A 27,637-nucleotide genomic window follows, 5' to 3' on the forward strand; every position below is an offset into this window, starting at 1 on the left:
GTTACTCTGTTTGTATTTCTCAATTTACTTCTGTATTTGTAAAAAACAAAAAATTAATAAACAGAACATTAAAAAAAAGAAGAAGAATGAAACAATGGAATATAGGACAAAAAAACCTAAATAATAATGAGAGACAGGTTGTAGGACCCTGCAGACCTTTTTATCTGAGAGAGCTTCCTGCAAAGTAACTACCCCATTTAGGGGAGTGAAATATTTAAAGTAACCCGCATCACCTGTCACTTCAGACCGCATTTGCCCCCCTTAACCCATTAAGACCTGGGGAAGCACCTGTGTCATTTGAGATGTTAACCACTTTAACCATTATATTATACTTGGGCTATTCAAACATCTCATCGAGAGCTTCACGCAGCGCTACGAGCTTGTATCTGAAAGAATGTCTTTCAGATTCTAAAAATGTCTTCTACATCCTGACAGTTTTCTGAAAAATCTATGTTTCTATGTCAGTGGTTCTTCGATTTTTCTAAAATAGCAGACCTACAAGCTCGTAGCGCGCCACTCGGTGGCGCGCTATGAGCTTGTAGATCTGCTATTTTTCAATAGCTAAAGCATAACATAATGCTAACGCCAAAAGGGGTTCCCACCCAAAATGTCTTTAAACGTGGGAAATGTTTGCAAATCTTTGCTTCTGGGGGTCTCTGCCTGGCAGGAAAGATTTTCAGATGTGGGTCTGTGGCCAAATATACATCATTTTGACATGAAAAGGATTTGAGCACCACTCGTATAGAATCATGCGTTTTTTTTCAGAAAGCTGATCCGAACTGATTTAGAAGACATATTTTTTGGAATCGGCCTCAGGTCTAAATAGGTTAAAAGCAATTTTCTAAGCATCTTAGCAGCGAAAAAGGTGCCCTTAAAAGTAGTGCAAATGTGTGGAGAGGCAGAGAGGGATTTAAGTGCAGATGAGAGCACATTTACATCCTACAAATTGATGGCCACGGGCACTTTGTAGTCATGCTCTGAATCAGACTCCAACACTTAGCTGAAACATGACTAAGATTATGACACTTAACATCAAGCTATGAGATGTGTTGGATTCTACACCAAAAAGAAGAGAAAAACGTTCAGTTTGTCAGTGAATTTGTTACTTACCGTCTAAAGACGTGTGGATTCCAGTTTGTTTTATATATAGGTAAAGGCATACTAAGCTAATATAGCTTCAGCCTATACGTTTGTACACTACAATGCTTGGAATGGATTCAGAATCATGAAATCATGTCACATGCTACTTAAAGCATAAGGAAAGTGCCTGCCATAGGATGTTAATGAAAAAATCACACCCGTGTGAACTGAGTGGTGCAACCCCCCCCCCCCCCCCCCCCCCCTCTCTATCTCTCTCTCTCTCTCATTAGCAGGCAACAGTGCAGCACTATCTCTCTCTCTCTGTTTCTGGCACAACAGCGCCACTTTTGGTACTCATTGGTACTGGTGCTCATAGTCATATAGGTAGGTGAACGGACACATGAACACATAGGTAGGTTAACACGGACATTGCTGTTCCTTGGAGTGGTTGCACCACTCAAAAATAAATTGCCCAATACTAACAGCCGGTCAGCAAGTGGATTCATTAATGTATGTATATAGACAATATTTTAGGCCAATAAAAAAGACTATATACCAAATTTCCCACAGCCTGTCGGCTGCCGGACTAACAGGTGTGTGTGTGAACACTGCCAGGACGAGGAGTCGGTGGAGCATGCCATTATGGACTGTATAGATCATCCATCCATCCATCCATCTTCAACCGCTTATCCGTAGTCGGGTCGCGGGGGCAACAGCTCCTCCAGACTTCCCTCTCCAGAGCAACATTAGTGACTTCCTCCTGGGGGATCCCGAGACGTTCCAAGGCCAGTGAGTCGATGTAATCCCTCCATCTGCGCCTTGGTCTGCCCCGGGGGTCTCCTCCCAGTGGGATGTGCGTCGAGGACCTCCCTAGAGAGACGCCCGAGAGGCATCCTAACCAGATGGCTGTATAAATCAGTGGTTCCCAAAGTGGAAAAGTACGTGGCTTCAACTCACAGCGTCGGCAAAGCGTTTCCGTTTCTTTGCCCATGCTCTATCTGAGGTTTGGATGTGATTATTTTATCGCATCGCTGCCGACATATTACCATTTCTGCCAAAATATAAACAGCGTGAGCTACTGCCAACACAAGCCGTTTCTTACAATGGAGGTCTGCGGGGGAGTAACCAGGAAGTGAAAACATGGTGATCTGCCGTATTCTGCGTGGCACATCTAACTGGCCCCTGTGCTTACACCCCTGTGCTGGCCCCCTGTGCTTACACCCCTGTGCTGGCCCCCTGTGCTTACACCCTATCGGGTGTCTGGGGTGCACCAATGTTTTTGAGGGGCGCCAGCCCCCTCCTATATTCAGCTATAGATTCTTGTCCTAACTTAACTTAAGCCCTTTTCTCTTCTAGGGTGCATTCTTCTCCTAACACATGTTTTTCTATGAGTCTGCAATAAAGGCATTAATTTATTCATTCATTCATTCAATTCCATTGACAATGAATGGAGAATTGACATCATATGTGGACGAGCAAGTCGGCTATTTTGTCTCTTCTTTTTGTTTTATTACATCATGAAGATGTATGATGTGAATTTTTTTTACATCGACAAGAAACCCCTCTTTCATGCAGTACCTATGTTGGCCATCTCTGGCACGGTGGCGGTGTAGGGCCCGTCGTCGAACAGCGGCGGGTTGTCGTTGATGTCCTGCACGCGGATGATGAACTGCGACGAGGGCTCCAGGGGGCGCTCCGTCTGCCGGTCCGTGGCCGTGGCGACCAGGCGGTACTCGTCCTTCTCCTCGCGGTCCAGCGGCTTCGTCACGTGGATGTTGCCCGTCTTCTCGTCAATCACGAACACGGAGCCCGCCCCCTCGCCGCGCAGCACGTACTTGGTGCGTCCATCATTCCTGTCCATGTCCGTGTGGAGCTGTGGGAGAGGAGAGGAGAGGAGAGGAGAGGAGAGGAGAGGAGAGGAGAGGAGAGGAGAGGAGAGGAGAGGAGAGGAGAGGAGAGGAGAGGAGAGGAGAGGAGAGGAGAGGAGAGAAAATAGTGTGTTGTTTTTTAAACAAACAAGTGAAGACATAACAATGATCCACATCTATTGCTTCAAGGATGCAATGAATTTCAACAGGAACAGCCATGAAATGGGGCCAAGTACTGTGTGTGTCTTCATGCTTTCTGTATTTCAGTTCGAAGGCTCACCAATAGAATGAACAAATAGTATTATTGTATTTCAGTTCGAAGGCTCACCAATAGAATGAACAAATAGTATTATTGCGACCAAAGGTCACAGTTAACTATGGAATCGTGCATTTCCCGTCAGTGTGTTGGTTGGTTGGGGTGAGAGAGCACGTGACATCACGTGACATCATCAGGGATGGAGCACGTGACATCACGTGACATCACGTGACATCATCAGGGATGGAGCACGTGACATCACGTGACATCATCAGGGGCGGAGCACGTGACATCACGTGACATCATCAGGGATGGGGTACCCTGATGTCATCAATATTAAGCCCATATATAGAGATAATAATGTAGATCAATATTGGCCAGCAACTCTACATCTGACCTCAAACCCTTAGATCTCCATATATGGAGCTGACCTGTTCTGGCATTCCATGTTGATCCTTCCCCATCCATCGTTCCTCTTCGATGTCTCCCTTTCGACTGATACCTGTCCATTTAAACATGCCCGCCCCAAAGTCATGAATGCAGCCGAGCATATCTGACTGAACCAACTCTGCAAGCTATACGACGTATCATATCTGACTGAACCAACTCTGCAAGCTATACGACGTATCATATATTCCTCTCATCCTTAGTTCTCGTCTGTGTCTTCTACCACCCGAGTCATACAGGGTACTATAGCAGCTGAACTATTATCCCCCCCCCCTTAATCTCAGTGATATCCCAAACACAAGCTCCCCGTGTGCACTCTGGAAGCTATAACTACACTCCAACACACACACACACACACACACACACTGTGTGTCCCTACTACATCAACCGAGACTGTGTGGGAGCAGCTCGCTCCACCGTGCAAAGTGGTGCCCCAGCAATCTAATGAAAGCAGACCATAATGAACAATGGGCTAATCAATTATTCCCTAACTAATAGGAAGCATGCGAGGAGGGCTGCGGGGGGGGGGGGGGTGGCGTTGAGGTGGTGTGTACGGTACGCGTGGTGGCTTCAGCGGGACGTAGTGGCCTCTATCGACCGCGGTGGGAGAAAAAGTACTCACGTTTTTTTACTTAACCCATTTTGGGCGGGAAGTCCGGGAACCCCTTTTGGTGTTTTAAGCATTATGTTATACTTTAGCCATTGAAAAATAGCAGATCTAGAAGCTTGTAGCGCGGCACTCGTTGTAGGTCTGCTATTTTGCAAATGTGGAGCAAATCTTTGAATTTATATTCTTTCAGAGCCAATGTTTTTAACTCAAATCTTTGCTTCTGGGGGGTCCCTGGAACAACATATTTTCAGACGGGGGTCGGTGGCCAATTACATATAATGGTTGGGGTCCTTGACATGAAATTGTCACAGTCTGTCAGTGTCTGTGTTTGTCTATGTGTGTGTGTGGGTGTCTTTGTGAGTGGGCGTGTGTTTTGGGCGTAGGCTTGGCTCCAGCTCCCAGCTTGGCACACCTGGTTCCAGTTCCCTAATCTCCCTCACCTGCCTGGCATCAGCTAATCATCCAGTCTATAAATGTTTGGTCTTCTCCCCGCGCCGATGCCAGATCGTTTCACAACCTCAGTGCGTGGTAAACGCTTCTAGTCTACCTCTGTAGTATATTTCCTTGTGAATCATTAGTGTTAGTATTTTTCGGGAACCTTGATTTTTTGCCTATCGTGATTTTTGATCCTTGCTCTTCTTTTTTCTCAGTGACATTCTGACCAGCTCTTTGCCTTGCCTGCCACCAGCCTCAGCCTGCTCGACCACACCGAATATAGAGGATCTACAAGCTCCTCTTTCCCTCCTGTGTTGTTTCAATAAACACCCTTGGACTTTGACTTTGTTGTGTTCTGCTTTTGGGTCTGCCAGTTTTTACATATCGTGACAGAACGATCTGGCCAGAATGGACCCAGCAGAACTTGACAGGGTGAAGGAGGCCATTACTAATCAGGGACAGCGCTTGGGCAACCATGAGGTACTGCTTCAGAAACTTCTTGACCAGATGACAGTAGTTTCCCATCAGCTTTCTACACTCAACATTGAACCACCAGCTCAACTTCCTGAGGCACCTGCACATGAACCTCCTGCTGTTCCTTCTGCAGAGCCACACATCCCCCCGCCTGCTAAGTATTCTGGCAACCCCAACACCTGTCGGGAGTTCTTAACTCAAGTTCAGCTGAGCTTCGACGCCCAGCCATCTCGCTATGGCCGTGAAGCGGCTAGGATAGCCTATGTTGCTAATCTGCTTGAGGGGCCCCCTCTCAGTTATTTCAATGCCCTCCGTGAGCGGGGTTCTCCTGCGGCCCAATCCTTTTCCGCTCTTGTCACTGAACTGAAGCGAGTCTACGACCACCCCATACGAGGACAGCAGGCAGCTCAACAGCTTCTGAGACTTCGCCAGGGCAGGCGCTCAGTAAGAGAATTTGCCTGTGAATTCCGGTCCCTAGCTGTGGAATCGGGGTGGAACGACCAGGCCCTGCTCACAGCTTTCCAAAACGGGCTCAACCGGGCGATTGGGAGGGAAATTGCACTTAGAAATGAGCAACTCTCTATAGATGATGCCATTACAACAGCCATCAACATCTCTGACCAGATGTCCCAGTGGCAATCCGAACCCGTCCCTCCTGGGTCATGGTTTCCCACTGCCGGGGGGAACAGTAGAGACTCACCAGCGGAGTTCAGACTCCCCGTGTCCCAAGCCTTGACCTCCAGTCTTCCAGACGGGGAGCCCATGCAGGTGGGTCGAGCCCACCTTACCCCTGAAGAGCGTACTCGCCGGAGGCAGACGGGGGTGTGCTTCTACTGTGGCCAACCTGGCCATGTCCTTGCTTCCTGTCGCTTGCGACCAAAAGAGTAGGCTCTCCAGTAACAGTGGGGGTTCTGGTGAGCCAGACTGTCTCTTCCCCTAAATCTTTGTGCCGTATGCAGTTCGCTGCCACCCTTCGTTGGCAATCTCAGTCCTTGTCTCTGTTCGCGCTGGTGGATTCGGGGTCGGATGAGAACTTCCTGGATGCGGGCGTTGCTTCCCAAATGGGCATAACCACTGAGCCTCTTCCTACACCTCTGCAAGCCAATGCTCTGACTGGTCGACTCCTCGCTCGAGTTACTCATCGATCCGAACCTGTACATCTCCTGGTCTCAGGCAATCATCACGAACAGATCCAGTTCCACATAATCTCCTCCCCGCATGCTCCCATAGTCCTTGGTCAGCCCTGGCTGGGGTTGCACAATCCTCATATTGACTGGGCTGTGGCCAAAGTAGTGAGCTGGAGCCCTTACTGCCTTTCCACCTGCCTGCGGTCCGCCCGCTCTCCTGCTGAGGGTGCCATGTCCCCAGTTGTCTCTGAGCCCCCAGACCTGTCCAATGTACCTCCAGTTTACCGTGACTTAAGAGAGGCCTTCAGTAAGCAACTTGCTCTATCCCTCCCTCCGCACCGCCCCTATGACTGTGCTATTGACCTGCTTTCTGGAGCTCCCCTGCCATCCAGCCGGTTATACAACCTGTCTCGTCCAGAGAGGGAGGCAATGGAGAAGTACATCCACGACTCGTTGGCGGCAGGCATCATTCGGCCCTCGTCTTCCCCAGTGGGTGCAGGCTTCTTCTTCGTGGGCAAAAAGGATGGTTCTTTACGCCCCTGTATTGATTACAGAGGTCTTAATAATATCACCATTCAAAACAAATACCCCTTACCTCTGCTTGCCTCTGCTTTTGAGCCCCTACAAGGAGCGACCATTTTTTCCAAATTGGACCTCCGTAATGCTTACCACTTAATTAGGATCCGATCTGGGGATGAATGGAAGACTGCTTTTAAGACACCCCTCGGTCACTTTGAGTACTTGGTCATGCCTTTCGGTTTAACGAATGCCCCAGGAGTGTTTCAAGCCCTTGCGAACGATGTCCTCCGTGACCTGCTTAACCGCTCTGTCTTTGTGTACTTGGATGACATCCTGATCTTCTCCCGGAACCTGGAAGAACATGTGGGTCATGTCAGAGAGGTGCTCCAGCGTCTTCTAGAGAACAAGCTCTACATAAAAGCAGAGAAATGTGAGTTCCATGTTCAGTCTACAAGATTCCTGGGGTTCATCGTGGAGAATGGTCAGGTGAAGGCAGACCCCGAAAAGGTGCGGGCGGTGGTGGACTGGCCTCAACCTACCTCTGTCAAGCGTCTCCAGAGTTTCCTGGGGTTTGCCAACTTCTATAGACGTTTCATCAGGGACTACAGTCGTGTGGCCGAACCCCTCACCAGACTGACCTCCCCGGCCATCCCTTTCGCCTGGACCAATGAGGCTGATGCAGCTTTCAAGGAACTAAAGAGGCGGTTTACCACTGCCCCTGTCCTTATCCACCCTGACCCCACACGCCAGTTCGTCGTGGAAGTTGATGCCTCTGAGTCTGGGGTGGGGGCCGTTCTTTCCCAACGATCTGCCAAAGACCAGAAGCTCCACCCGTGTGCATTCTTTTCCTGTCGTCTTAGTCCTGCCGAGCGCAATTACGATGTGGAAAATCCTCCAATCAGCCACCTGCTGGTTTACTTCATCCCCTGCCTGTGCCCAGTCGGCCCTGGTCCCATGTTGCTTTGGACTTTGTAACCGGGCTCCCTCCGTCCCAAGGGAAATCTGTTATCCTTACCATAGTGGACAGATTCTCTAAGTCCGTACATTTTGTGGCTCTCCCCAAGTTACCCACAGCCTTGGAGACGGCTGACCTCCTAGTGCAACATGTTTTCCGTCTCCATGGCATCCCAGTGGATCTCGTTTCCGACAGAGGACCCCAGTTCACATCGCAGGTGTGGAAAGCCTTTTGTCGTGCCCTTGGGGCTTCTGTCAGTTTGACGTCTGGTTATCATCCTCAGTCGAATGGACAAACAGAACGAGCTAACCAAGACCTGGAAGCAGCACTTCGTTGTGTCGCAGCCAAGAACCCCTCCTCCTGGAGCTCCCACCTTGTATGGGTTGAGTACGCCCACAACTCCTTGTCCTGTGCGGCCACGGGGATGTCGCCTTTTGAGGCGTCTTTAGGTTACCAACCACCTTTGTTTCCGGCTGAGGAGGATGACATCTCCGTACCCTCTGTCCAAGCTCATATGCGGCACTGTCGCAAGGTGTGGAAAGATGCTCGCGCAGCCCTTCTCAGCTCTGTGGAGCGGAATCGACGGTACGCTGACCGACGCCGGACCCCAGCCCCCGTGTACCAGCCGGGTCAGCGGGTGTGGCTTTCCTCTAAAGACCTCCCCCTGAAGGTGGACTCCAAAAAGCTTTCGCCCCGGTATGTTGGCCCGTATGAAATAATCTCCATCATCAATCCAAATGTGGTTAAGCTAAAGTTGCCTCCTCGCTGGAGGGTCCATCCCACCTTCCACGTCTCCCAGTTGAAGCCAGTGTCGACCAGCCCGCTGTCTCCTCCTGATGTCCCCCCCCCACCCCCCCGTGTCATTGATGACCACCCAGCCTACACGGTCCGGCGGCTGCTGGATGCGCGCCGTCGAGGGAGAGGCTGGCAGTACCTGGTGGACTGGGAGGGGTATGGTCCTGAGGAGCGATGCTGGGTGCCTCGCCGCTTCATCCTGGACCCTTCCCTCATCTCTGCTTTTCACCGCAGTCACCCGGGCAAGCCTGGTGGATCGCCTGGAGGCGTTCCTTAGGGGGAGGGCACTGTCACAGTCTGTCAGTGTCTGTGTTTGTCTATGTGTGTGTGTGGGTGTCTTTGTGAGTGGGCGTGTGTTTTGGGCGTAGGCTTGGCTCCAGCTCCCAGCTTGGCACACCTGGTTCCAGTTCCCTAATCTCCCTCACCTGCCTGGCATCAGCTAATCATCCAGTCTATAAATGTTTGGTCTTCTCCCCGCGCCGATGCCAGATCGTTTCACAACCTCAGTGCGTGGTAAACGCTTCTAGTCTACCTCTGTAGTATATTTCCTTGTGAATCATTAGTGTTAGTATTTTTCGGGAACCTTGATTTTTTGCCTATCGTGATTTTTGATCCTTGCTCTTCTTTTTTCTCAGTGACATTCTGACCAGCTCTTTGCCTTGCCTGCCACCAGCCTCAGCCTGCTCGACCACACCGAATATAGAGGATCTACAAGCTCCTCTTTCCCTCCTGTGTTGTTTCAATAAACACCCTTGGACTTTGACTTTGTTGTGTTCTGCTTTTGGGTCTGCCAGTTTTTACATATCGTGACAGAAATATTGAGCACCACTGATATAGAAACATGGGTATTTCAGAAAACTGTCAGGATTTAGAAGACTGTTTTTTTCGACGTCAGGTCTAAATGGGTTAAGTAAAAGTATCCATATTGTGTATAAATACTTTGTTACGAGTAAAAAGCCCGGCATTCTAAATGTACTTGAGTAAAAGTACAAAAGTATCGTTATCAATATGTTAAAGTACCAAAAGTAGAAAGTACTCGTTATGCAGAATGTCCCATTTCACAAGGTTTCAAATATGTATTATAAACTTTTGAAAACAGCAGATCTACAAGCTCACAACGTGTCGCATTGTGAGCTTGTATATCGGCTATTTTCAAAATGTCCAAAATGTATATAGGGCCGAAGTGTGTAATGTATGTTTTGTAATAATAATCAAAATCGAAACTATAAAGCTTTCAAATAAATGTAGTGGAGTAAAAGTACAATATTTGTCTCTCCAAGATGTAGACGTAAAAGTATATGGAAATTGGAAAGTACAAATACCGCAACATTGTACTTAAGTACAGTTGTGATTGATTGATTGAAATATTTATTAACAGTTTGCAGAATTACAGTACATTTCAAGCACAAACTCAATACAAAGACTGTTAACTGTGAGTGGACGACCCAATTAAGCAAGCATTACACTTGTTTACAAGAGGGTCCACCTTGTTCAATTCATCAAAACATTTAGAGACGTACAAATAGACACTTCTATATATAGTCAAAGAACAGAACAGGAACAGTAAATGTACTTAGGTATACTTTACACCGGTGGACGTGGCCTTATATCGACCGCGCTGAGCTTATTGGATCACAGTCCTGGCAGGACGGCAGGGCGGCTATAGCGGCGGAGTGGCTAGCCATATCCTCTCATGCAGGGAGAGGTAATAGCAACCCCTCCCCGTCCCCTCCATCACCCCCCCAACCCCCTCATCCCGTCCTCGCTCATGTCCTCTAGTCGTCGACGAGAGCAAACTGCCAGCGGGACGCGTCTGGCACGTCCCCCATTCAATCTCCTTCCCCCGCCGCGCCCCGCCGCGCCCCGCCGCGCTGCGCTGTGCCGCGCTGCGTGGTCCGAACAGCAACACCGTCATCACGACCCAGAGAAGAAATAAAATAAACCTCTAAGTGATCCGCCCGCCACCCTAAGAAAGTGTGACATTGTGACTTTAACCCATTTTGGGCGGGAACCCCTTTTGGTGTTTATGTTATACTTTAGCTATTGGAAAATAGCAGATCTACAAACTTGTAGGTCTGCTATTTTTGAAAAATCATGAAAATGTGCCTCAAATCTTTGAATATATATTCTTTCAGAGTTTCAGTCTTTAACTCAAATCTTTGCTTCTGCTATATGGTTCCCTGGAACAATTTTTTTTTAGATGGGGGTCGGCGGCCAATTACATATAATTGTTGGGGTCCTTGACATGAAATATTGAGAACCACTGATACAGAAACATGAGGTTTTTCAGAAAAAAATACATTTTAAAAAGACATGTTTTAAATGTCGACGTCAGGCCTAAATGGGTTAAAGAGAAAGAAAAGGCATAGTGCCGCGGGGAATGGGATATGGGGGGGTGGGGGGGGTGGGGTGGGGGGGGGGGTGCTTGGGGAGGCATTGTTGCATGGCAACAGCTAAGCACATTTTGCTAAATGAAATGAGAGCGGATACGTCCAATCGAAAATATTCATTACATTGCATGATAGCCATTTTTCAGGGGGAAATAATCTAGCCTGGATGCAGCCTATAGCCCTAGAGCTCCCCGGGGGGGTAGACCATAATCTAGCCTGGATGCAGCCTATAGCCCTAGAGCTCCCCGGGGGAGTAGACGATAATCATGGATGTTGACAAGGTTGTTTATGGCAAAAAAAAGGAAGTCCACACTGCATGCATGCCTATAGAGTTGGAAAGTCTGAAAACTAAATTATAACACTTACTTCCTCCGAAGATGTCATTATTTAAGTGACTGACTGATACTGATTCCCAATGCAAAGTGTAAGCATAAAACACCCAGGAGTCAGTGTGTAAATAGAGTGGAGTCAGAGTCACTATAACTACTGCTGACTCTGTTATGCAACACACTACAGCACATACACTGTATGTGACCGAAGGGTTTTGACACCTCCTTTAATGAGCTGTGCCTGAAAATTGCTTTGGCCCCGGCCGCGCTAATGACAAAATGAAGTGGCGTTGACATTAGCGTTGGAGAGTTGTTGAAGTAACCAATGCAGGCATTAAGGTCACGAAGCCTTTGTGTCATAACATGTTAGCAGACCGTGGCACAGAGACGCTATTTAAGAACAAAGCCCAATCTTAAGCCATTTTGGGCGGGAACCCCATTTGGTGTTACCGTGTTAGCATTATGTTATGCTTTTGCTATTGAAAAATAGCAGACCTACAAGCTTATAGCGCGCCACTCGGTGGCGCGCTATGAGCTTGTAGGTCTGCTATTTTTGAAAAATCGAAGAACGACTGACATACGTGTAGAAACATAGCTTTTTCAGAAAACTGTCAGGATGTAGAAGACATTTTTAGAATCTGATCTCAGGTCAAAATAGGTTAATGTCACATGCAGGCACGGCAGCACAGCCAGGCGTTATGGCATGTTGGTACAACAAGGCTGTCCTGTCCGTGTCGCGGTGGCTCGGCGTACCTACGCTCCACTTCAAGGCAAATATTCCCATCTTTCATTTTGACCCGGCCGGTACTGTTCCAGTCAGCGCTTAGTATACCATCATGCACCGTATTAGATGGTGATTGGCCAAACACACGGGTGGTCAGATGGTGATTGGCCAAACACACGGGTGGTCAGGGGACACCAGGGGAGCCGGGTTGGGTTCCACACTCTGAAGTTCTTAACCCATTGAGACCTGAGACCAGATTGAACAGTTTTCTAGGGGGAAAAATGTCAGTGGTTCTCAAACTATTTCATGTCAAGGAGCCCCAAAATTATATATATTTGACCGCTGACCCCCATCTGAAAATATGTTGTTCCCAGATACGAGTTAAAAATGTTTGCTGTGAAAGAATATATTAAAAGATTTACTATAACATTTTCACGATTTTCCAGTAAAAGAATGGTTAAAAGTGGTTAAAAGCTACAGTATAAGGTATGACGCAGATGCGTTCCCGGTCTTAATGAGTTAATGAAGGGGCCATTAATGACCCAAAAGTCTTAACGGCCCCGCGGCGTTAACGAGGGGACCTAACGAGCCTCTCTAAATGACGCCTGGCCATCATTAGCACAACGAGCGAGCGGTATGGCAGCTATGATGAAAGCTAAGCTCACTGCCACAGCAGGAACGCCCCCCCACCAGCCCCCCCCCCCCCCCCCCCCCCCCCCACCCAGTGCACCCCACCCACCCAATGAGACCACGTCCGTTTAAGATTGACCCCCAACCTCGACCTTATCTGGCCCCGAGCACCATAAAGACTAGAGAGAGTAGAAAAATGGACCTCTATTTTAATGTAGGTTCAGGCAACCGTTATTGAACTGATGCCAAAAGCAAAGGGTGGCGTAAATAATATAGACCCTATACAGCAATATTAGCTCATTAACCCATTTCGACCTGAGGACGAATCTACAAATGTCTTCTAAATCATACATGCCTGGGCAACTGGCGGCCCGGGGACCACATGCTGATCTACAAGATAAATAGCTGAACTACTGCGACGCGTTTTGATCTTGTAGATCGGCTATTTTTGCTATACGACACTAGTATTGTAATATGTTAATGTGGCCCCTCTGGAGTGAGTGTGGAAATATAGTGGCCCTCTCCATTGCCAATGTTGCCTAGCCCTGTTCTAAATCATTTTTTTTCGAAAAAACATTCTAAATAAGTAGAAAACTATTTCACGTCAAGGACCCCAGACATTATATGTAATTGGCCGCCAAATATGTGACGGGTCTGGCAAATAGGGCCTCATCTCGACCAGAGTAATTTTTCAGTTTTTTACAGATTATTAAAGTATAGAATGTAAGCTTTCATATGATGTATCATTCAATGGAATTGGAAAATATTTGAAGGAGATATGACCATTTTAAAATGATTGTGCCGTTTTACCCAAAGCTGAGAAAATCCCCTTTGAATGTTCACAACATTTCAACACCTAGAGCTGGCTAGCCTACTTTGACTTATAAATGTATACATTTAATTTGCCCAAATCAATAATCTGTTGGAATAAAAACTTTCTTCAACATTCAAGCTGTGTTAATATGAAAAAAAAAACGAAAATCACACAAAAAAAAAATAGGCGAGATGAGGACCATTTTGCTAGACCTGGTCACAAATATGGGCGGCGGTGCCTCAGGGGTAGAGTGGCCGGATGGTAACCGTAAGGTTGCCAGTTCGAACCCGGGCTCCCCCAGAGTTACTGTCGAAGTGTCCTTGAGCAAGACACTGAACCCCTAATTGCTCCTGATGTGCTGGTTGGTGCCTTGCATGGTTTCCACCGCCATCGGTGTGAATGAATGAATGGGTGAATGTAATGCACAATCTATGTAAAGCGCCTTGGATAAAGGTGCTATATAAATGCACCATTTACCATTTATATTCAAAGATTTTTCTAAAATCTACGCTTAAAGCTTGTAGATCTGCTATTTGTCAACAGCTAATGTTTAAAATAATGGTTAAAGTGGTTAAAAGCTAAGGCGCCACAGATGCGCTCCAGGTCTTCATGGGTTAGGATGCGGTCACACGGCTATAGTCATAATATACACTAGCCATATTTCACATCCCTTTCATTTGACTAATATGACATCTCATAAACTCCCACGTTTTCATAACTCTCTGATATAGCGTCCAATACATCAACGGCCCAAACAATATTAAACCAACTGGCCACAAAAGCTGAATTTACCCAGACATCACCTCTCTCTCCAGTGAGAGTGATGTGAGTCAGATATAAGCTGCCATTTCAGTCTTTCTTTGCCCGTCTGTCGCGTTGCTGTGTGTACAGTATGCTGTGTACAGTATGCGACAGCCCAGGCCTCCACGGACCTTTAACCCCTTCTGACCTGAGATCAGATTCTAAAAATGTCTTCTACATCCTGACAGTTTTCTGAAAAAGCTATGTTTCTATGTCAGTGGTTCTTCGATCTTTCAAAAATAACAGACCTACAAGCTCGTAGCGCGCCACCGAGTGGCGCGCTATGAGCTTGTAGATCTGCTATTTTTGAAAACCTGAGATCAGATTCTAAAAATGTCTTCTACATCCTGACAGTTTTCTGAAAAAGCTATGTTTCTATGTCAGTCGTTCTTCGATTTTTCAAAAATAGCAGAACTACAAGCTCGTAGATCTGCTATTTTTCAATAGCTAAAGCATAACATAATGCTAACACCAAAAGGGGTTCCCGCCCAGAATGGGTTAAATCTCTTCAATTACTTACATTATCATACGGTAATATGCTTATACTCATATACTCAATTTCACATTTTTGCAATAACCATAAATCATAAAGCAACGGAAAAAAGGCACTCTGTGCCAACCTCTAAATCACGTAAATAACTTACCCCCCCCCCCCCCCCCCTCCCTCCCCCTCCCCCCGCCCGTATACTCTATTTCACATTTCTGCCGCACAGTAAATCAAGAATACACATCAGGAAGAAAAATGTGCAGGCTGGGATGTTTTTTTTTTTCTCGTTTTTTTTTTACAACATCAGCATTAGACTAATGAATATTTTCCACCACATATGAGTGTGTGTGTGTGTGTGTGTGTGTGTGTGTGTGTGTGTGTGTGTGTGTGTGTGTGTGTGTGTGTGTGTGTGTGACGCTGCTATAATGGAACAGAGTTTACAGTAACACAGTGAAATGTAATGTTGGATGTTGACTCAAACGGCGGTAATGGCAATCCCAGAAGCCCTAGCGGTAGCCGTGCTATCCAGCGCGGCGGCACACCACTGAGAACAGCGATTGGCTGCATAGCACATCTACAAGCTCACAATGAGGCCATCGATTGGCTTAAGCCGAGAATAGCAAGATCTACAAGGTGTAAGCTTTAGATGGGCTGTTTTTCAACACGTGACCAACACCATCCGACCGTGAAGTATAGAAATGAGGCGATAAAAGGTTCAATTCCCCCGCCGACACAGCGGGGGGGTGGTGGGGGGGGGGGCATCAAAGACGGCGAGAGATCGGCCTGGAGGTTATCCCCCCCCCCATCTCCTCCCCGCCGGCAAGGCTGTGGAAAACCAGAAGCCCTTCATCTTGGGGCGCGGTGACTTCAAAAGGGCACCATGAGGGACGGACGCGGGAACATGCAGCGCGCCCTGCAGCCAATCAACACGCAGGCTGGAGATGAGTGGCCGCGCAACGCTCCGGCCTATCGGCTCAGAAGGAGCCGAGGGGGCCGGAGGAGGGGGAGTGGTCAGCCAATCGATTTGGGAGCGTGCCCAGCAAATCACAACAGCAATGTGTCAATGAGTCCGTAGTGCACAGACACAATGTGTCCGTAGTGCACAGACAAATGTATCCATGGCAAAGACTTGGTTCATGTCCGTGGAAATTTTTTAGATTTTCTTTTTTTTACACACCATAATGTTCTTATTTTGATCATAAGACCCAATTACTGACTGTCAAGTCTCCAGGTTTTCTTGAGGACATGACATTTATTTTTTGTACTATGACACTGTACTACTGTATGTCATACATACCGCACGCACGCACGCACACACATTCTTTGCCAACTGATCACACCTGATCCCCCCCCAACGGGCACTGTTCTAGTTACTTTTAATCTATCCATCCTATCTAGGCTGCCAGGATTGATCTATTACCTTTGGAGCATACAGTACGCACCAAAGTATTTGCAACTTTGATCGGCGAAAATCCGGCGGAAAATAGTCCCATGGTTTGTTGTTGAAGAGAAAAACATGCCACCATTATAATGCGAAACAGCAACAGCCTCCACAGCATGTTGTAGTCCAAACAAACCGTCTGTTCATTTGCATTGAACTCATTTTCCCAGAAGCCTATATAGCAGCCCAGAGCATGGCTTGATTTCCGGTTTCGTCATCATAACGCGACGGCCTCGTCTCCAGGTCCGCGAATTAAACACATTAAACAGCGTATTACGCAGCACCGACACATGGATTAAATAGCGGGGAACTGTTAACGGTGCATCATAGATGCTTTTATTAATAGACTGAGATGACTGGACTGACTATATGACGGACTACAGTTTATGGCATGTGTTGCTCCATCAGTGTTCTGATGTTTGCAACATTAGTGACTTCCTCCTGGGGGATCCCGAGACCTTCCAAGGCCAGTGAGTTGATGAAATCCCTCCATCTGATCCTTGGTCTGCCCCGGGATCTCCTCCCAGTGGACAAAGTATATACTCAAGTCAATATTTTTTAAAAGTACAAAATACGAAGTATATTTATCAGTGATTTTTTCCCCCTAAAAAAACATATAAAAGAGTGAAAATACCAGATCAAATTAATGTAGTGGAGTGAAAGTCATGTGCCTGAATGGGGAGGAAAGTCATGTGCATCATGGGGAGGAAAGAAGTAATCAAAACATGAACTTAACAGTACACAAGTAAACGTATGTATAGTTACTGTCCACCACTGTGTGTGTGTGTGTGTGTGTGTGTGTGTGTGTGTGTGTGTGTGTGTGTGTGTGTGTGTGTGTAGTATGTATGTGTGTGTGTGTGCGTGCGCATGCAAAGTGTGAAGTTCTGGAGAGAGTAGAAACAGCTGAGGCAGGAGTCTGGACACGTGACAGGAGCTCAGAGCTGCCTGCCTGCCTGCCTGCCTGATTTGGAGAACACTGGTATCCCAGTTGGCCCGCGGGGACTCGGCATGTAATTGTAAAATAAACACACGCGCGTGTGCGCGCGCGCACACACACACACACACACACACACACACACACACACACACACACACACACACACACACACACACACACACACACACACACACACACACACACACACACACACACACACACACACACACACACACACACACACACACACACACACACACACACACACACACACACACACACACACACACACACACACACACACTCCTGACCTGGAATCCAAGATGATTCGCCGTGCCTGCCTTTCATCTCCAGGGAACACACAAAATTATTTCTAAATTGACTTTCAAAAAAGAAACATCCCATAGTGATTTTGGCACGCTCTAGCTCCCCCCCCCCCCCCCCCCACGCTCTAGCTCCCATTGTGTGACAAACACCCACTCATCTAGCACCCCCCCCCCCACACGCCCCCGAAGGAGGCTCCAACAAAACATCCGATGCATAATTCATTACAATATAATATTTTATTATTTGCCCGAATCTGGCAGACATAGTCAGTCATTCCAGTGCGGTATATACACCCCTCTGCATCTGTTTAGAAAACACAAATTATCCCATTCTGGGCGGGAACCCCTTTTGGTGTTTTATTCATTATGTTATACTTTAGCTGCTATTGAAAAATAGCAGATCTACAAGCTCAGAGCACGGCACCGAGTGCCGCGCTACGAGCTTGTAGGTCTGCTATTTTTTTTTATCGTGAAAATGTGGTGAAAATCTTTGAATATATATTCTTTCAGAGCGAACGTTTAAAACTCAAATCTTTGCCTCTGGGGAAGTCCCTGGAACAACATATTTTCAGATGGGGGTCAATGGCGGCCAAATACAGATAATTCTGGGAGTCCTTGACATGAAAATGGTTGAGAACCGCTGACATAGAAACATGGGGTTATTCAGAAAACTGTTCAGATTTTGAAGACATGTCGGCCTCAGGTCTAAATCCTGACAGAAAACTGTCAGGATTTAGAAGACATTGTATACATTTCGACGTCAGGTCAAAATGGGTTAAACAGAAAACTATTGAGTCACATGAAAGAATAAGATGAAGTGTGGAGGAGTGGAAAGGAGGGAGCCCTCCAGGAAGCACTTTCAACTTCAAGAAGGCAGACAGACCTTCAGAGAACTGTGACATGGTTTAACCCATTCTGGGCGGGAACCCCTTTTGGTGTTTTAAACATTATGTTATAATTTAGCTATTGAAAAATAGCAGATCTACAAGCTCGTAGCGCGCCACCGAGTGGCGCGCTACGAGCTTGTAGATCTGCTATTTTTGAAAAATCGTGAAAATATTTATTTCAGAAAACTGGAGGATTTAGAAGATTTTCTTTTTAATTTCGAGGTCAGGCCTAAATGTTTTAACTCATTCAGGACGGGATCGCGTCTGCGGCGCTTTAGCGTTTAACCAGTATTTTAAACTTTATAGCTGTTGAAAAATAGCAGATCTATACAAGCTCAGCTGCGAGCTCGTAGATCTGATATTTTTTGAAAAATCTTCAGGAATATATATTCTTTCACAGTGAACGTTTTTAACTCAGATCTTTGCTTCTGGAGGGTCCCTGGAACAACATATTTTCAGATGGGGGTCGGCGGCCAAATACATATAATTCTTGGGCTCCTTGACGTGAAATAGTTTGAGAACCACTGACATAGAAACATCGTTTTCTTTCTTCAGAAAACTGCATGTCATGATTTAGAAGACATTTTGTATAGAATCTGCAGGCATCAGTCCTGAATGGCTTAAATTCTGTCTGAACTTTCAATCAATTTCAATCGCACACTGAATGTCGGGTATAGGCGGAGAGAAAAGTCTCGTCTTGTGTATACACCCGCAGTCAAATGTCAAAGCCAAGGAGAATGTGGTCCGTACTTCTACATCAGCCTGCATGCCGCCGTCTGTCTCTCTGCATTCCTTTATCTATTGGGATAAGTCTGGGTTCATAGACGGTTGGAGGACCCACAGTTATTTGCTTAGCATTGATGTGACGTTGATCCAACGTCGATGTTTAGTTAGCGTGGCCTGGCTGACATGCACTCTCATTGGACTGTTCTGGTTCCGTCTGATTCAATCTCTGTCTCTCGAGGGCATCGTCTTAACCCCTTCTGGACGGGAAACCCAGCTGTGTTTTAAGCATTATATGGTATGCTTTATCTATTGAAAAATAGCAGATCTACAAGCTCATAGCGCGGCACCGAGTGCCGCGCTACAAGCTTGTAGATCTGCTATGTTTTTATATCGTGAAAATGTGGCGCAAATCTTTGAATATATATTCTATATATATATAACGTTTTTAACTCAAATCTTTGCTTCTGCGGGGGTCCCTCATGGAACAACATATTTTCAGATGGGGGTCGGCCGACAATTACATATATTTTTGGGGGTCCTTGACATGAAAATGTTTGAGAACCACTGACATAAAAGCATAGGGTTTTTCAGAAAAGTCATTTGTAGACTCGTCCTCAGGTGGAAATGGGTTAATCTAGTCTGGCAGTAGCCAGATGATTGGAGCAGATAGCTAGTGTCTGCATGGGGCGCACAACTACTGAAATGGAAGACAAGAAAAAAAATGCATATATGAATTGACCAACCATTTAATTCTTTAGACCAGCCACTGACCAACGGCAGACTTGTTCTGTTACAATCCGGCCAATCAGAAGCGTGCCTGAGATTGTCTTCCGTCAAAGCCGCCCGGACAGACGGCTGTCATGTGATCAACAGTTTGGACGCCACAGACGTTTAGCCAAGTTTTATTTTGTAATGCACAGGTTACCAAAGACGTTATAGGTACGATAAATTAGGCTTAATCTAGAGTTTAAAAAAATATTTTAACCTTGATTTCGCTTCGGTCGTTAGCCGCCGCTAGCATCCATGTCAGAAACAGCCAAAAAATACGAAATCCTCCGTTCACACTCACGTGGACTTTATTGCCTTTGTGGCTCATAATGAGATAAACTACGATATTCGGAGCCTTATAAAACATTAATTCGAGGTCAATAACAGAATAACACCGATGGGAGCCACACAACACAAAGTCAAGTCAAAAAGTCAAAGTCATACGATTTGTCACACACGTTACCGCAGTGAAATTTGTTCTCCGCATTTGACCCATCTCTTAGAGAGGTGAGACGCAGCCAAGGAGAGGTGAGACGCAGCCAAGGAGCGGTGAGCTGCAGCCAAGGAGAGGTGAGACGCAGCCAAGGAGCGGTGAGCTGCAGCCAAGGAGAGGTGAGACGCAGCCAAGGAGCGGTGAGCTGCAGCCAAGGAGCAGTGAGCTGCAGCCAAGGAGCGGTGAGCTGCAGCCAAGGAGAGGTGAGACGCAGCCAAGGAGCGGTGAGACGCAGCCAAGGAGAGGTGAGCCGCAGCCAAGGAGAGGTGAGCTGCAGCCAAGGAGCGGTGAGCTGCAGCCAAGGAGAGGTGAGACGCAGCCAAGGAGCGGTGAGCTGCAGCCAAGGAGCGGTGAGCTGCAGCCAAGGAGAGGTGAGACGCAGCCAAGGAGCGGTGAGCTGCAGCCAAGGAGAGGTGAGACGCAGCCAAGGAGCGGTGAGCTGCAGCCAAGGAGCGGTGAGCTGCAGCCAAGGAGCGGTGAGCTGCAGCCAAGGAGCAGTGAGCTGCAGCCAAGGAGCGGTGAGCTGCAGCCAAGGAGCAGTGAGCTGCAGCCAAGGAGCGGTGAGCTGCAGCCAAGGAGCGGTGAGCTGCAGCCAAGGAGCGGTGAGCTGCAGCCAAGGAGCAGTGAGCTGCAGCCAAGGAGCGGTGAGCTGCAGCCAAGGAGAGGTGAGACGCAGCCAAGGAGAGGTGAGCTGCAGCCAAGGAGCGGTGAGCTGCAGCCAAGGAGCAGTGAGCTGCAGCCAAGGAGCAGTGAGCTGCAGCCAAGGAGCGGTGAGCTGCAGCCAAGGAGAGGTGAGACGCAGCCAAGGAGCGGTGAGCTGCAGCCAAGGAGAGGTGAGCCGCAGCCAAGGAGAGGTGAGACGCAGCCAAGGAGCGGTGAGCTGCAGCCAAGGAGAGGTGAGACGCAGCCAAGGAGCGGTGAGCTGCAGCCAAGGAGCGGTGAGCTGCAGCCAAGGAGCGGTGAGCTGCAGCGTGCGCCGCGGTCGGAAATCATTTGATTATTTGATTTGACCCCCCTAATCCAACCCATTGATGCTGAGTGTCAAGCAGGGAGGCATTGGGTCCCATTTTTACAGTCTTTGGTATGACCCCAACCTCCCAGTTTCATGGCGGACACTCGAACCACAAGGCCACTGTCTGGTAACACAGCCAGCAGCACGAAATGGCCGACTTCGAACGGTCAGCCAACAGGAGCTCAAGAGATCTGCCCATGTCGTACACACACACACAACATGCACGCACACACACACGTATGCACAGATGGCCGCTCAAAACACACAAGAACTCTATAGAGAGCCAATTATCATACACATAAATGTAAAGTACTACAAAACTCTCTTACACTTGCTCATGCACACATGCACGCACACAGACACACTCGCAAACATACAGACAAACACATAAACGCAGGCACACACACACACACGCGCGCACACACACAGGCACACTTCCTAATAGAACATTCATTATTCATCATAATTAGACTTTTCCTTTATCACCATAAGCTGCTGGATGCAGCCCGCCACTGCTGCCTTCCTCCGCAATACATTATTCAGGACAAAACTGTGCTTTTAGCCTCAGAGTATGCAAATCCTGCTTTTGATTACCATAATCAACTGATGTATGAGAGAGGGAGGGGAGCGGCAAGGCGCTAGTTGGCTTCATCGGACGAGTTGTTTGTTGTGCTTTATCCCATTCTGACCTGAGATCAGATTCTAAAAATGTCTTCTACCTCCTGACAGTTTTCTGAAAAAGCTATGTTTCTATGTCAGTCGTTCTTCGATTTTTCAAAAATAGCAGATCTACAAGCTCATAGCGCGCCACTCGGTGGCGCGCTACGAGCTTGTAGATCTGCTATTTTTCAATAGCCCAAAGCATAACATAATGCTAACACCAAAAGGGGTTCCCGCCAAAAATGGGTTATTGCCTGTGATGATGGTGTGTATTCTACACATCGCATCATATTTCCAGCCAGGGGAGAGACTACTAGAGAGAGAGTCTGGAAAAGGCCACCGCAGGCTTAACTCACCGCTGTACACTTAAAGGGCAACTCGCCCACATATATGCCACCGTGCATGCGCCAAGGGCCAAGAGGGATGCTCTTTACCACCAGGACCGGGAATGCTAGCATCGCTGTCTGAGGCACCAAGATAGAGAGAGAGAGAGAGAGAGAGAGAGAGAGAGAGAGAGAGAGAGAGAGAGTGCGTATGCCTATATGTGTATATGCGTGTGTGTGTGTGTGTGTGTGTGTGTGTGTGTGTGTGTGTGTGTGTGTGTGTGTGTGTGTGTGTGTGTGTGTGTGTCTTAATGTGTGTGCGCGCGCACACACATTAAGAGCAGTAATGAAAGGAATTATTGGGCTTTGTTCGTGGTTTTCTCCTTCTCTTTATTTGGAGGCGAGAGGGTACTTATGCTTGGAGAAATGGCACAGAGTGTGCGTCCGTGTGGGATGCAGATATTTACTGTTATATAGAGGATATGCTAATTAAATACACTACAGTCCATTTCACGGGTTTTAAGCAGGAAGTATAGACGCACAGGGAACCACTCCTAAAGATGTATTACCACTTCTGAGCGCAGAACATATTGTTAGAGCCTATTCTCTGTGCCTGTGTTTGACTCAACGTTGTTGTATTTGTGTCTACGTTGCATTAGTGTTGCTTATATGCTACAGCAGGGGTGGGCAACTGGCGGCCCGGGGGCCACATGCGGCCCCCACCTTCACTTAATGCGGCCCGCATGTTAATATCAGAATACTGATTGATTTCAGCTGTTACAATTCCAAACCCACTTTAATTACTTCATGACTATTATTAAAATGTCATTGTCTTTTTGTGTCCCAATGTAGTTATGTTAACAGTTCATAAAGTTAACATAACTATAACTAAATGCATTTGAAATTCAATAAAAAGGTTACTTTTCAGGATTCCAATTCAAAAATAGCAAAAAAATATTCAGGTTTTCAATTCAAATATAGCAAAAATAGCTGATCTACAAGCTCAAAACGCGTCGCATTGCGACGCGTTTTGAGCTTGTCGATCAGCTATTTTTGCTACGACAGTAATATGCACTGTGGCCCTCTGGAGCGAGTGTGGAAATATATAGTGGCCCTCTCCATCTTCAAAGTTGCCCACCCCTGTGCTACAGTGTAAGCTGTGTGCTAGGCCAGTCTTATATGCTACAGTGTAAACTGTGTGCTAGGCCAGTCTTATATGCTACAGTGTAAGCTATGTGTGCTAGGCCAGTCTTATATGCTACAGTGTAAGCTGTGTGCTAGGCCAGTCTTATATGCTACAGTGTAAGCTGTGTGCTAGGCCGGTCTTATATGCTACAGTGTAAGCTATGTGTGCTAGGCCAGTCTTATATGCTACAGTGTAAGCTGTGTGCTAGGCCAGTCTTATATGCTACAGTGTAAGCTGTGTGCTAGGCCAGTCTTATATGCTACAGTGTAAGCTGTGTGCTAGGCCAGTCTTATATGGTACAGTGTAAGCTATGTGTGCTAGGCCAGTCTTATATGCTACAGTGTAAGCTATGTGTGCTAGGCCAGTCTTATATGCTACAGTGTAAGCTATGTGTGCTAGGCCAGTCTTATATGCTACAGTGTAAGCTGTGTGCTAGGCCAGTCTTATATGCTACAGTGTAAGCTGTGTGCTAGGCCAGTCTTATATGCTACAGTGTAAGCTATGTGTGCTGGGCCAGTCTTATATGCTACAGTGTAAGCTGTGTGCTAGGTCAGTCTTATATGCTACAGTGTAAGTTGTGTGCTAGGCCAGTCTTATATGCTACAGTGTAAGCTATGTGTGCTAGGCCAGTCTTATATGCTACAGTGTAAGCTATGTGTGCTAGGCCAGTCTTATATGCTACAGTGTAAGATGTGTTCTAGGCCAGTCTTATATGCTACAGTGTAAACTGTGTGCTAGGCCAGTCTTATATGCTACAGTGTAAGCTGTGTGCTGGGCCAGTTTTATATGCTACAGTGTAAGCTGTGTGCTAGGCCAGTTTTACAGGTCAGTCAGACAAGATTATAGGCGGGAAAACCAACAAGTGAACCGGTTCAACCCCGATTGAAAAGGGGCCTCAGGGTTGATGGTGCATGGTCCTTGCAATTAAAAAGTTTGAGAGCCAACTATAGTACTAGTGGGACTCCTACAATGTGCCATATAGTGTCATAGTAATTCACTGTCATACACACCTGGAGACTTGACATTCAGTAATTGGGTGTTATGATCAAAATAAGAACATTATAATGAGGTGTGTGTGTGCGTGTGCGTGTGTGTGTGTGTGTGTGTGTGTGTGTGTGTGTGTGTGTGTGTGTGTGTGTGTGTGTGTGCTCCGAATGTCTTGATCTCTGCTGCCTCAGTCTCAACCTGTCCCCCACATATATATATCCTGCTTTGGGTCCGGAGGGTTTGTGCATTAGACTCCCTGATTTAGTTTAGTAGGCTGCTTGGCTCATCCAGGGATAAGATTCACTGCATTGACTGCATTTAGATGCTACATTATTAGCGTTAATGCTATAGCGAGCTCAAATGAGGCCAATCCTTGCTCTAGAAAACGGCAATGTTCCAAATCGCGATCACCGGACGTTCAGAAAAGACCTCCGAACATATCGGCGCTTTTGGTCAAAAACCATGGATTTAGAGTAGAGCTGGGACTCGATTAAAAAAATTAATCTAATTAATCAGAGGCTTTGTAGTTAATTAATCTCGATTAATCACATTTTAATCGCATATCAATATTCAACCCGAGAACAGTGAGAAACCTTTTTTTTCAAATGTTTTTTTGGTATCCCAGTGAATAGTGACTACGGGATTCCACTCATTTTCAACATTTTACTGTCATTAATATACCTTAGAGTTGTTGTGTGGATATAATAAGAAAGTCCCCCCCCCCATTCTGTGTTGCCTAGAACTGGAGGTCTGAAAAAAAACAGTAACATTATGAAGTACATTTTTGTGATGTCACTGAGATGTACTTCATAATGTTACTGTTTTTTTCAGACCTCCAGTTCTATAGGCAACACATAATGGGGTGACCTTATTATTTCCAGTGCACACAACAACATAGAAATTTTTTGAAAATGAGTGGTATTCCCCTATAAGCAATACAACTTTTTTATCCCAACAGATAAACAAGAGCAGCAAGTGCCTATATAGTGTCTTCAGTGTGTATATGAATACTCAAATGTGCTTTACATGGCGGGGCATGAGAACAAATAAAAACAACTTTATTATGGGGGAACATTTCACATGAGGTTGGGGCTGACCCACGCTTGCTACTTCAGTATGTTTCGCATCGAGGACGAGGACAGCTTGACAGCTTCGTGCTGTGGTGAAATCACTGTGCGCGCGTGTTAAACTGAAGCAGCTAGCAAGCCTAGCATAGAAGCTAACGTTGGTCATAAATGGATCCTTTCCCTCTGACATTGCACACAGCCATGCCGCTATCCACGCGTCCATCCGATAGCTTTTACATCTAAATGTCCCATCCATGGAGCAAAAGCAATATAAGCGGCTTCTTCATTCGATTCATTTGGGTTTGGGCTTTCTGACGGAGCTGTAGCCTGTAGTGTAGAGTGAACAACTGCTGCTGCTGCTCGCGTGCCGCAGCCTATTCAGTACTACTAGAAACGCACCCAGTGAGAAACGTTCCGCGGTGGAAAAAAAGGTGCGATTAAATGCGTTAATCTTTTTAACGCGTTAATTTTTCTGTAGTTAATTAATCTCAATTGACGCGTTAAAGTCCCGGCCCTAATTTAGAGTTATGAGCACCTTTTGTATGACTCCGTCTCTTTTGTTGCAATAAATGTTTAACTCTACGATTGGGGGCGCCCGGTGGCCTAGCGGTCCAGGCGCATGCCACATATATAGGCTCTGGCCTGACAGCGTGTCGCGTGTTCGAGTCCCGTTCATGATAACCTTTGCTGCGTGTCTCCCCCCCTTCTCTCTCACTTTCATGTCAATCTTCACTTAAAACTATCAATCAAGGCAAAAAAGTCTCTACGATTGGGAGTGTTCGTGACTGAAGTAAGTATCTTAAATGGAGTTTCAGAAATGGTGTTGTTTTGAGAATTTTGTTCTCCTCAATGGTATTTAATTCATGCACTACTAAGTTGGCTGTGCATTTATAGTATTGTAATTATCAGACAAAAACACACCGCCGTCAAATCTGCATCAACACAATATGCAAGTGTACGGTCGCTCGGGAGTGACAGACGCAGATCAAAGGAAAAATGAATTTGCGTATAATTGGCATGTGTCTACGGTATACTGTGTGTGTTGAATGGAATTGAATTGAATTGTGTGTGAGAGTGTGTGTGTGTGTGTGTGTGTATGGTGCATGGGGGGGTATGCATTCTGTGTGTGCGTGTGGGTGTGTGAGTCTGTGTGACTGTGAGTCTGTGTGTGTGTGTGTGTGTGTGTGTGTGTGTGTGTGTGTGTGTGTGTGTGTGTGTGTGTGTGTGTGTGTGTGTGTGCGTGCATGCGCGTGTGTGTGTGTCTTTGTGCATGAGCGAGAGTGCAAGTTTGAAGGTGCAGGTGCTACACACACACACCTGCACTTTCCTTTCACACACACGCACGAGTCGAGGACACATGACATATGTGTGCAGCGGTGTGTGTGTGTGTGTGTGTGTGTGTGTGTGTGTGTGTGTGTGTGTGTGTGTGTGTGTGTGTGTGTGTGTGTGTGTGTGGCTACGAATTCAATTACCTGCCAGCATGTGTACCTGACGGCCATGTGTGTCTCTCAGTGTGTCTGTTATGCCTACACTGTCAAATCCCTGCATGCACCGTTCAGCTCTGGAGCTACAGGAGCGTGCACAGGAGCGTGCACAGGAGCGTGCACAGGAGCATGCACACATGGACACAAATGGGATTTAGTTCCATTTGTGCACGCTCAAGAGTTAAAGTATATCACTTTAGTATTTTACCACCTGTCCTCCCTTCCTCTCCCTCCCAGTCCCTCCCTCCCTCCCTCCTCGTCCCTTCGGTGGGTGTCCACCTCCTCCTCCGCCTCACCTGTCTGGGCGACCCCCCCCCGTGCCCCGGCCCCCTCCCCTATAACCCAGCTGACCCCAACCCTCGTCTGCAGGGGCTGTCTTACTGAGACAACATGTAGTCCAGTGTCCATGACATCAGAGACACTGGGCTAAAATCTAAATTATCTAAAACCACATATTACACACATAAAGACCCCCAGGAAATCTTCTAACCCTCATTAACATATGTTTTTTGTTGTTGCAAAAAGCGTGAAGTGTCCCTTTAAGTAAATGCGCTTTAGATACCTTCCACCACTGCTCCCCATCCTCCCCCCTCTCCCCC

The 27,637-nt window shown here is 46.9% G+C and overlaps 1 protein-coding gene across 1 annotated transcript in view; it reads right to left on the bottom strand.

The window, feature by feature from the left end:
• The window catches only part of LOC306927436 (uncharacterized protein), a gene marked incomplete at its 3' end in the record, with an annotated part of 50,399 nt that overhangs the window by 8,279 nt on the left and 14,483 nt on the right, over positions 1-27,637 (bottom strand). The window contains exons 2-3 of the mRNA XM_079507179.1: positions 2,659-2,953; positions 2,127-2,131 (exon numbers count right to left, since the gene is read on the bottom strand). Of these exons, the coding sequence (XP_079363305.1) occupies positions 2,127-2,131; positions 2,659-2,953 (300 nt within the window). The remainder of the gene's footprint in view (positions 1-2,126; positions 2,132-2,658; positions 2,954-27,637) is intronic.

The sequence above is a fragment of the Electrona antarctica genome (assembly GCF_951216825.1).
Source record: "Electrona antarctica genome assembly, chromosome: 1".
Lineage (NCBI taxonomy): Eukaryota > Metazoa > Chordata > Actinopteri > Myctophiformes > Myctophidae > Electrona > Electrona antarctica.